General features: G+C 44.6%; 1 protein-coding gene across 1 annotated transcript in view; it reads left to right on the forward strand.

Moving 5' to 3' along the window:
* The first annotated feature begins 549 nt into the window (after nucleotides 1-549).
* Nucleotides 550-12,466, forward strand: part of CAVIN1 (caveolae associated protein 1) — a 93,594-nt gene continuing 81,677 nt past the window's right edge. Inside the window, exon 1 of the mRNA XM_077252122.1 lies at nucleotides 550-1,195. Coding sequence (XP_077108237.1) covers nucleotides 770-1,195 — 426 coding nt within the window. The 5' untranslated portion in view covers nucleotides 550-769. The remainder of the gene's footprint in view (nucleotides 1,196-12,466) is intronic.

Here is a 12,466-nt window from a genome sequence, read left to right on the forward strand (position 1 = left end):
CAGTATGTTTAAAGGGAACCTGTTAGGTGATTCATACTCCAGTGCCTTTTTGCATCGCACTAATTGATAGTGTAGTTTGTAGGCCATGCTCTTTACTTTTACAAAGTTGCTGTATGGTAACTTTGTCTTAAAATGTTGCACAAGTAAAATAAGACAGAAGAAGATCCCTGGATTAACATACTGGAATAGAAATAGCTAACAGAGCGCCAGATTATGCTTCTGTGGACAGACTTTAATTAAGACAACATTATTTTGATCATTTTAACCCATTCTTAGTGCCTTCTGTCAGTGAAAAGGTTAATGCATTAGGAATCCCCATTCTATGATAAGCTCCAGTGTTCTCCACTCTCCCTCTACTGGTGCATTCCTCAGCCTGTGCTTGCATGCAAGGAGACTAGTCACCTCCCTCATAACTATTTTAATCATTTCAGAACTGGGAGAGGGAGAGGTTGGGTCTGCAGCTCCCTTCTCCAAATTACCCTGGGTGGGGTTATCCAATGACAGGGATTCAGTGAACATAGGCTCTCCCCCTCCTCTCAGGTCCAACCCTACCAGTACAGTTATGCAGAGCACTGCGATTCTGCATAGAAGCTCACACACACACACAAACACATACACACATGCACACGTCCCATGCTAGCTATTTCTGGCCAGCATCCCGGTTACCAGCATTCTCAAAGTTTCTGGATCCCACTCCGCTTGTTTTTTCTCCTGTTTCTTACTAGCTTGAACAGGTTTATAGTTTTGCCAATTTAAGGCAGCTGCTAAAATGGAGGATACCACCTTGCAGATAGTCGAGCAGCCCTCCATCATCCCTGATACACCTCCAGGAGAAACTTCAGACAGTGAGCCCATCAAAGCAGACCAAATCAATGGAGTTTTGGTGCTGAGCCTTCTGGATAAGATTATAGGAGCCGTGGACCAGATTCAGGCTACCCAAACCCAACTGGAGGCAAGACAACAGGAGATGGAGAATGTAGTGGGCAGCATTCAAGGAGAACTGACCAAGTTGACCAAGTCCCATGCCACTACCAGCAATACAGCCAGTAAGCTTTTAGAAAAAGTGAGAAAGGTGAGCGTCAACGTCAAGACAGTGAGACAAAACCTGGAGCGGCAGCAAACGCAGATCAAGAAGTTGGAAACCAATGAATCTGAGCTGCTGAGACGTAGAAACTTCAAAGTCATGATCTACCAGGTGAGAGCAGCTTCTACATATCTGTGCATATCGTCAGACTACACTCCACGACATGTCATCCACATTCATTCTTCTAGACTACACTGTATAATATGTCATCCACATTCATTCTTCTAGACTACACTCCATGACATGTCATCCACATTCATTCTTCTCCGGAAAAAAAAAGTTACATCATCTAGTATATGTCAGATACCGCATCATCATTATGATTGCAGATGTTGCTCTGCCATATAACCAATGACCGTGGATGTGGTTGCAAAGAGATAAAACTTTGGTAGGTTATTGCCAAATGATTGGGTCAGGGTGGCGGTAACTTGCAGATTTCCAAATTTACAATCATTAGTGGTGATGCAGTAGTGTAACATTGTGATCTTATGTAACATGATTACAAGTTATCATGGGGCCTTAGCCTCAGAGTGCTAATCCTTTATTAATTTACTGCAAATGCCCTTAATTATATTATACTGGTATATACAGGGGCGTACCTACAACAGGTACAGGGGTTGCAATTGCACCCGGGCCCCGGAGCCTAGGGGGCCCTAAAAGTCCCTTTGGCCTATAGAAAAAGACTATTGCTATTAAAGATTTAAAATATTTGGGGGCCCCGTTGGAGCTTTCACATCGGGGCCCATGAGTTTCAAGTTACGCCACTGGGTATATGCATTGTAAGACATCATTTATACCTCCATGCCGTTAACATTTCAGGTAATTGTTATATTTTTGTCTGAGTACACAAGTTGTGCCCTCCATTGATGTTTGCCCATTATTACGTCCGATGGGTAAAAACAAAAGTTCGCGCAAATCTCAGTATGTTGTTGTGACACTTGGATTTAATTAATTCGATTTTATGCAAGCTTCACTGACTATTTAACCGCCTTTGATTTTAATGAACTGTATGTAACTACATAAAATCTAGTTCACAGCTCAGGCATAATAGGGTTAAAGGGTGTGGATATGGGCACATGCCAAATTACGTTTTTAATATCATATTTGCACAAAGCACTTGTGGAAGCTTAGAAATGTAATGTTGTTGTATGATAGTGCCCATTACATGCATATGTGTATACATCACCGATCCCTCCAATATTCTGGTTAGGGCTCAGTATATGCTTAGGTGAGTAACAGCTTCATACCATAAAAGTAAGCCTCTATTTTTCACATCATGCATGAAATGTTATTTAATATCACTGCTAAATTAAATCTGCAAGCTGCATAACTGGGTAATGTCCGTTATAAAGGATACGCTGAAGTTATTTGAAAGATCAAGTTGGTGACAGTTGTCGACTGCTCAAGTATTTGTAAAACGCAGATATTTTTGGCATGACAAGTCAGCCATCTTGCTGCATAACTCTCCTGGCCAAGTATTGGATGACAACAATGTATCGTGATATTATCCAGTATATCTCTATTTGCCAGGTCTTATTGATTTGGGCCCAGATCTCAGATGTTTAGCCTAAATCATGTTGAAACCTATACAACTAGAGGGATTGTTCAGGAATGTAAGAGATTTTCTGGGTATTTTTTTTCCAGAAACCTGGTCATGAGTCGAGTCTGGCATTGCAGTTTAGCCCCATTCACTGGAATATGGATAACCTGGGGCAGCAGAGACAGCTGTACAATATGACGTCTCTGGAAAAAGCAGACCTTTTTTTCCCTAGTACTGAAGTCCCTTTAGTTCTGAGCTCATATAAAAATTCTCCATGGCCAATATCTAAGGAACGCCCTGTTCTGGAATGGTTATAACCATGTTCCCAAACACTTAGATATACAGTATGTTTGCTCATGAACGCTTATGTGTGGAAATCACAGCTGTGTGCTTAGGGGATCAAGTTTATATTCAAAGTCAAGTGGGCTCTAAATTATCCACTAATGTGTCCGTTGGTGCAGCCCGCTGCATGGACCTGCTTACATGGGCTCAGTTTAATGACTGGCATCACATATTGTTTTAGAAGCAAATGCATCAATCTGTCACATATGGTATGAGCCCATTGGAAAAAAAATCAAGTCTTGAAATGTGCCACCATATTTATGAACATCAATGTCACATTCTAGGACAATTCTAACAACTGCCCTGCCGATTTTAATTTTTTTATATGGAAACACGATCAAATTTCTTTATTGCGCCTATAATGATAGATCTTGCCATAGTCACCTAACCCATAAGTAATTCTAGGGCTACGTGCAGATTCAAAACATCAAAAATGTGGAACATTTCCAGTTGGAATGATTTTTCCTTCACATTCCCACCCTTATCCATTGTCTTTTCTCCTGCACATACAATATCATCTATGGAAAAGTAATGCATTCTTTGTGTAAGCCAGACAGGTGTGAATATTATATATTATTGCACCTGTTTCCGAACTCCAGTTTTCACTTTAAACTTCATAGCCTGAAGACAGAAATTCTACCTCACCATTGTCTCACTTCCCGCTACATCACAGCCATGTCTGTACGTCGTGTACTCTAATGATAAACAGACCCGACTGAGAGAATCATTACTAACTAGAGGAGAACCGCACAAAATAGACTTTTAGTGTTATGTATTTTAACTCTGCATATAAACTTTGTGATAGGGCATCCTGCCAATGGGATGAGTGCACTCTTGCATTTTCCACTGACTCACAGTTTGTTGGGTGTCCTAAGGAATGGGGTGTGTACACAGACAGAGGAATGGGGTGGGAGCGCCTAACTGTTTAGCCCTTGGATCTTTCTCTTTACAATTTATCAGCTTGTTAATATAAAAGACAAAAATAAGGGTTCACCTCAATAGCTTTTATTTTTTGGAATTTCACCTCCCTTATGTGCATGCGCCCATATGTATCATACAGTGTCTTAAAGGGAACCTGTCACCCCGTTTTTTCAGTATGAGATAAAAATACCGTTAAATAGGGCCTGAGCTGTGCTTTACAATAGTGTATTTTTTGTCCCCTGATTCCCCACCTATGCTGCCGAAATACCTTACCAAAGTCGCCGTTTTCGCCTGTCAATCACGCTGGTCTGGTCAAAAGGGCGTGATGAAATGGCTGTTTCTCCCCCACCTCTTGCTTATCTTCCCGGCGTTGGCGTAGTGTTTTGCGCATGCTCAACTGCCGAATGCATTGAGCAGCGGCAGACAAAGAGCGCAATCTGCGCTATTCACCGGCTTTTCCGTGACGGCGGCCATCTTCCTGAGGCCGCGCGTGCGCAGATGGAGTGCTCTGCTGCCCGGGGCTTCAGGAAAATGGCCGCGGGATGCCGCGCGTGCGCAGATGGAGATCGCGGCGGCCATTTTCCTGAAGCATCCTCATACAGCGGCATGACCTAATGTTAAAGATAGGTACACAGGCCGCATGCAGAAGTAGGCGGAGCTAGAGGCAGAGGTGCGGCCGAGGGCGGGGCTTCACGGAGGAAGTCCGCAGCCCTCCGCTGCTCATACAAACGCTAATGTGAAACCGGCCTATCACATCCGATTTCTACGGATACATTGCAATTCTGTAAGATAGGAAACTGTAAATGATTAATAGATTGCTCTATGAGCATAGACAGCCATTGTAATCTGCATCACAGGTTCTGTTCATACAGGAAGATGTGCTGCCGAGATCGATGATCTTTGGAGCAAACCCAAACAACATTTCACCTAATGATTGATCATTTTGCTTGTTCATCGTATGATCGCCAGCTTGTTTATACTGCGCGATTATCTGGAATGTACGCTCCTTTGTAAGTGCTGTTCCCTTTTGTCTTGTGGCAGGGACATTGCGTTATACAGTACTATGGCACTGAGTCATCAACCAATTTTCCCCAGTAAAACTGTTTGAAAATGTAACCAAAATTCTGTGCAACTTGTAGTTACGCAAAAACTTTGTGACTTTTAGTGCTTTTCTGCCAGTCCCGGCCTGCTCTGTGCTGACGGTTTTTGCCTGAGCATGCCCAACAAACTCATTACAATTTAAGTGACAAAAGTGCCATAAATTATAACAGGAATTGAACACAGTCTTGACTATACAGCGTTTCTCATATTGGCACACAGCTAAAAGATGCGCCAAATTCATGCTTCCTAATAACTTTGGAGCATCTTAGTCCAGTTCAGTGTACACTTCATCAGGACTGGTGTTCACGACGCTAGTCTTGATGAATTAGTGCCTATATGTCTAGTTATATCCATACATGACCATTCTGCTGTCAGCCTGCTTTCCAGGCTCTCAAATAAATGCTCAGCCAAGCATTCAGCATTGATGTGTGCACTCTAGAGAGCGGAGTAAGCCGATGTCAGACACCTCTGGCAGCCACTTATCTTCCTGCAGAATAAAAGAATCGGGAGTTTAAATTCAAAATGGCTTACCCCACACCCAAAAGTTTATTAAAATTGTGGACAAGTACTAAAACCTGTGCCCTACTAGTTCAGTTGAGGCTTAATTCACACCACATTTTTACATTCATTTGTCAGTAAATGTATGGGGCTACGAAGGCATGTGGATGAAAACTTTACAGTATTATCAGACTCCTTTGGATGGACAAATGCCACAAGCGTATGCATGCATATACATCTGACAGGTTTGTGTCTGGTTTCCTTGGAAGAATATATTGGTCTGTCTTAATTAAAAAAGGCACATTTGCACAAAAATATTAGATATTTTTCAATTTCAACACAACTCTGCCACTTTTCTTTGAAGAGAATCTGTCACCTCATTTTTTGCATATAAGCTGCGGCCACCGCCATCAGGGGCTTATCTACAGCATTCTATAATGCTGTAGATAAGCCCCCCGATGTAACCTGAAAGATAAGAAAAACAAGTAAGGCTGCTTTCACACTAGCGTCGTACGACGCACGTCGCAATGTGTCGTTTTGGAGAAAAAACGCAACCTGCAAAGTTGCCCGCAGGATGCGTTTTTTCTCCATTGGCTTGTATTAGCGACGCATTGCGACACATTGCCACACGTCTCATCCGTCGTGCGACGGATGCGTCGTGTTTTGGCAGACCGTTGGCACAAAAAACGTTCCATGTAACTTTTTTTGTGCATTGTTTTTACTATCAGTGTCGTCTGTGTCCGTTTTTACCATCAGTGTGTCATCCGTGTATCCGTTTTTACCATCAGTGTGTCATCCGTGTATCTGTTTTTACCATCAGTGTGTCGTCCGTGTATCCGTTTTTACCATCACTGTGTCATCCGTGTATCCGTTTTAATCATCAGTGTGTCATCCGTGTATCCGTTTTTACCATCAGTGTGTCATCCGTGTATCCGTTTTCACCATCACTGTCATCCATGTATCCGTTTTTACCATCAGTGTCGTCTGTGTCCGTTTTTACCATCAGTGTGTCATCCGTGTATCTGTTTTTACCATCAGTGTGTCATCTGTGTATCTGTTTTTACCATCAGTGTGCCATCCGTGTATCCGTTTTTACCATCAGCGTGTCGTCCGTGTATCCGTTTTTACCATCAGTGTGTCATCTGTGTATCCGTTTTAATCATCAGTGTGTCATCCGTGTATCCGTTTTTACCATCAGTGTGTCATCCGTGTATCCGTTTTTACCATCACTGTGTCATCCGTGTATCCGTTTTTACCATCAGTGTGTCATCCGTGTATCCGTTTTTACCATCAGTGTCATCTGTGTCCGTTTTTACGTTTTTACCATCAGTGTGTCATCCGTGTATCCGTTTTTACCATCAGTGTCATCTGTGTCCGTTTTTACGTTTTTACCATTACTTATCATCATGTCTAGTGAGAACTTTCCAAATGATCACCTTTTTTGAAAAGACCACCTATTATCCAGAACAGATTTCACATACTGGCTATCTTTCTTCATGGGGTTGTTCATTCTTAAATGCTAGTGCCCCAGGTAAAATAAAATAAGACATATACTCACCTCCCAGACCAGTGCAGTTCCATCGATGTTGGAACTGACTCCCAGCACTCACGCAACTTTGCCCGGAGAACTCACTTAACCCCTTCATGACCTTGCCGTTTTTTGCAATTCTGACCAGTGTCCCTTTATGAGGTAATAACTCAGGAACGCTTCAACGGATCCTAGCGATTCTGAGATTGTTTTTTCGTGACATATTGGGCTTCATGATAGTGGTAAATTTAGGTCGATAATTTCTGAGTTTATTTGTGAAAAAAACGGAAATTTGGCAAAAATTTTGAAAATTTCGCAATTTTCACATTTTGAATTTTTATTCTGTTAAACCAGAGAGTTATGTGACACAAAATAGTTAATAAATAACATTTCCCACATGTCTACTTTACATCAGCACAATTTTGGAAACAAATTTTTTTTTTGCTAGGAAGTTATAAGGGTTAAAATTTGACCAGTGATTTCTCATTTTTACAACAAAATTTACAAAACCATTTTTTTTAGGGATCACTTCACATTTGAAGTCAGTTTGAGGGTTCTATATGGCTGAAAATACCCAAAAGTGACACCATTCTAAAAACTGCACCCCTCAAGGTGCTCAAAACCACATTCAAGAAGTTTATTAACCCTTCAGGTGTTTCACAGCAGCAGAAGCAACATGGAAGTAAAAAATGAACATTTAACTTTTTAGTCACAAAAATGATATTTTAGCGAAATTTTTTTTATTTTCCCAAGGGTAAAAGGAGAAACTGGACCACGGACGTTGTTGTCCAATTTGTCCTGAGTACGCTGATACCTCATATGTGGGGGTAAACCACTGTTTGGGCGCACGGCAGGGCTCGGAAGGGAAGGAGCGCCATTTGACTTTTTCAATGAAAAATTGGCTCCAATCTTTAGCGGACACCATGTCGCGTTTGGAGAGCCCCCGTGTGCCTAAACATTGGAGCTCCCCCACAAGTGACCCCATTTTGGAAACTAGACCCCCCAAGGAACTTATCTAGAAGCATAGTGAGCACTTTAAACCCCCAGGTGCTTCACAAATTGATCCGTAAAAATGAAAAAGTACTTTTTTTTCACGAAAAAATTATTTTAGCCTCAATTTTTTCATTTTCACATGGGCAACAGGATAAAATGGATCCTAAATTTTGTTGGGCAATTTCTCCTGAGTACACCAATACCTCACATGTGGGGGTAAACCACTGTTTGGGCACATGGTAAGGCTCGGAAGGGAAGGAGCGCCATTTGACTTTTTGAATGAAAAATTATCTCCATCGTTAGCGGACACCATGTCGCGTTTGGAAAGCCCCTGTGTGCCTAAACATTGGAGCTCCTCCACAAGTGACCCCATTTTGGAAAGTAGACCCCCCAAGGAACTCATCTAGAGGCATAGTGAGCACTTTAAACCCCCAGGTGCTTCACAAATTGATCCGCAAAAATGAAAAAGTACTTTTTTTTCACACAAAATTTCTTTTAGCCTCAATTCTTTCATTTTCACATGGGCAACAGGATAAAATGGATCCTAAAATTTGTTGGGCAATTTCTCCTGAGTATGCCGATACCTCATATGTGGGGGTAAACCACTGTTTGGGTGCACGGCAAGGCTCGGAAGGGGAGGCGTGCCATTTGACTTTTTGAATGGAAAATTAGCTCCAATCGTTAGCGGACACCATGTCGCGTTTGGAGAGCCCCTGTGTGCCTAAACATTGGAGCTCCCCTACAAGTGACCCCATTTTGGAAACTAGACCCCCCAAGGAACTTATCTAGATGCATAGTAAACACTTATAACCCCCAGGTGCTTCACAGAAGTTTATAACGCAGAGCCGTGAAAATAAAAAAATAATTTTTCTTTCCTCAAAAATGATTTTTAGCCCAGAATTTTTTATTTTCCCAAGGGTAATAGGAGAAATTGGACCCCAAATGTTGTTGTCCAGTTTGTCCTGAGTACGATGATACCCCATATGTGGGGGTAAACCACTGTTTGGGCGCACGGCAGGGCTCGGAAGGGAAGGCACGCCATTTGGCTTTTTGAATGGAAAATTAGCTCCAATCATTAGCGGACACCATGTCGCGTTTGGAGAGCCCCTGTGTGCCTAAACATTGGAGCTCCCGCACAAGTGGCCCCATTTTGGAAACTAGACCTCCCAAGGAACTAATCTAGATGTGTGGTGAGCACTTTGAACCCCCAAGTGCTTCACAGAAGTTTATAACGCAGAGCCATGAAAATAAAAAATAATTTTTCTTTTCTCAAAAATGATTTTTTAGCCCACAATTTTTTATTTTCCCAAGGGTAATAGGAGAAATTGGACCCCAAAAGTTGTTTTCCAGTTTCTCCTGAGTACGATGATACCCCATATGTGGGGGTAAACCACTGTTTTGGCACACGTCGGGGTTCGGAAGGGAAGTAGTGACGTTTTGAAATGCAGACTTTGATGGCATGCTCTGCGGGCGTCAGGTTGCGTTTGCAGAGCCCCTGATGTGCCTAAACAGTAGGAACTCCCCACAATTGACTCCATTTTGGAAACTAGACCCCCAAGGGAACTTATCTAGATGTGTAGTGAGCACTTTGAACCCCCAAGTGCTTCACAGAAGTTTATAACGCAGAGCCGTGAAAATAAAAAATGTGTTTCCTTTCCTCAAAAATATTTTTTTAGCCCAGAATTTTTTTATTTTTGCAAGAGTAACAGGAGAAATTGGACCCCAAAAGTTGTTGTCCAGTTTCTCCTGAGTACGCTGATACCCCATATGTGGGGGTAAACCACTGTTTTGGCACACGTCGGGGTTCGGAAGGGAAGTAGTGACGTTTTGAAATGCAGACTTTGATGGAATGCTCTGCGGGCGTCAGGTTGCGTTTGCAGAGCCCCTGATGTGCCTAAACAGTAGGAACTCCCCACAATTGACTCCATTTTGGAAACTAGACCCCCAAGGGAACTTATCTAGATGTGTAGTGAGCACTTTGAACCCCCAAGTGCTTCACAGAAGTTTACAACGCAGAGCCGTGAAAATAAAAAATCATTTTTCTTTCCTCAAAAAAGATGTTTTAGCAAGCAATTTTTTATTTTCACAAGGGTAACAGGAGAATTTGGACCCCAATATTTGTTGCCCAGTTTGTTGTGAGTACGCTGATACCCCATATGTGGGGGTAAACCACTGTTTGGGCACACGTCAGGGCTCGGAAGGGAAGTAGTGACATTTGAAATGCAGACTTTGATGGAATGGTCTGCGGGCGTCACATTGCATTTGCAGAGCCCCTGATGTGCCTAAACAGTAGAAACACCCCACAAGTGACCCCATTTTGGAAACTAGACCCCCGAAGGAACTTATCTAGATGTGTGGTGAGCACTTTCAACCCCCAAGTGCTTCACAGAAGTTTATAACGCAGAGCCGTGAAAATAAAAAATAATTGTTCTTTCCTCAAAAATTATGTTTTAGCAAGTAATTTTTTATTTTTGCAAGGGTAACAGGAGAAATTGGACCCCAACAGTTGTTGCCCAGTTTGTCCTGAGTACGCTGGTACCCCAAATGTGGGGGTAAACCACTGTTTGGGCGCACGTCGGGGCTTGGAAGGGCGGGAGCACCATTTGACTTTTTGAACGCAAGATTGGCTGGAATCAATGGTGGCGCCATGTTGCGTTTGGAGACCCCTGATGTGCCTAAAACAGTGGAAACCCCTCAATTCTAACTTCAACACTAACCCCAACACACCCCTAATCCTAATCCCAACTGTAGCCATAACCCTAATCACAACCCTAACCCCAACACACCCCTAACCACAACCCTAACCGCAACACAACCGTAACCCTAATTCCAACCCTAATCCTAACCCTAATCCCAACCGTAACCCTAATCCCAACCCTAACCACAACTGTAACCCCAACACACCCCTAACCCTATCCGTAACCCTAACCACAAGCCTATTCTTAACCCTATTTCCAACCCTAGCCCTAATTCCAACCCTAACCCTAAGGGTATGTGCCCACGTTGCGGATTCGTGTGAGATTTTTCCGCACGATTTTTGAAAAATCTGCAGGTAAAAGGCACTGCGTTTTGCCTGCGGATTTACAGCAGATTTCCAGTGTTTTTTTGTGCGGATTTCACCTGCGGATTCCTATTGAGGAACAGGTGTAAACCGCTGCGGAATCCGCACAAAGAATTGACATGCTGCGGAAAATACAATGCAGCGTTTCTGCACGGAATTTTCCGCACCATGGGCACAGCAGATTTGGTTTTCCTTAGGTGTACATGGTACTGTAAACCTGATGGAAAACTGCTTCGAATTCACAGCGGCCAATCCGCTGCGGATCCGCGGCCAATCCGCTGCCAATCCGCTGCGGATCCGCGGCCAATCCGCTGCCAATCCGCTGCAGATCCGCGGCCAATCCGCTGCCAATCCGCTGCAGATCCGCGGCCAATCCGCTGCGGATCCGCGGCCAATCCGCTGCCAATCCGCTGCAGATCCGCGGCCAATCCGCTGCGGATCCGCTGCCGATCCGCGGCCAATCCGCTGCAGATCCGCGGCCGATCCGCTGCGGATCCGCTGCGGATCCGCTGCGGATCCGCGGCCGATCCGCTGCGGATCCGCGGCCGATCCGCTGCGGATCCGCGGCCGATCCGCTGCCGATCCGCGGCCGATCCGCTGCGGATCCGCGGCCGATCCGCTGCCGATCCGCGGCCGATCCGCTGCGGATCCGCGGCCGATCCGCTGCCGATCCGCTGCGGATCCGCGGCCGATCCGCTGCGGATCTGCTGCGATCCGCTGCGGATCCGCGGCCGATCCGCTCTGTGTGCACATGCCATAACCCTACCCCTAACCCTAACCCTACCCGTAACCCTAACCCTACCCCTAACCCTACCCCTAGTTCTAACCCTAACCCTAGTGGTAAAAGAAAAAAAAATATTTTCTTTATTTTATCATTGTCCCTACCTATGGGGGTGATAAAGGGGGGGGGTTTATTTATTATTTTTTTATTTTGATCGCTGTGGTAGAACCTACCACAGCGATCAAAATGTACCTGTAACGAATCTGCCAGCCTGCAGATTCGGCGGGCGTACTGAGCATGCGCCCGCCATTTTCCAAGATGGCGGCGCCCAGCGAGGAGACGGCCGGACACCGGGAGGATCGGTAAGTATGAGGGGGTGGTGGGGGGGTGGATCGGAGCACAGGGGGGGGGAATCGGAGGACGGGGGGAGCGGACAGGAGCACGGGGGAGCGGACAGGAGCACGGGGGAGCGGACAGGAGCACGGGGGAGCGAACAGGGGGACGGAGGGGGGTACCTGACAGAACGGACGACTGGGGAGGAGATCGGGGGCGGTGGGGGGGGCCAGTACATGATTTCCAGCCATGGCAGATGCTATTGCAGCATCGGCCATGGCTGGATTGCAATATTTCACCATTTTCATAGGTGAAATATTGCAAATTGCTCTGATTGGCTGTTG

The sequence above is a fragment of the Ranitomeya variabilis genome, chromosome 4 (genome assembly GCF_051348905.1).
Source record: "Ranitomeya variabilis isolate aRanVar5 chromosome 4, aRanVar5.hap1, whole genome shotgun sequence".
NCBI lineage: Eukaryota > Metazoa > Chordata > Amphibia > Anura > Dendrobatidae > Ranitomeya > Ranitomeya variabilis.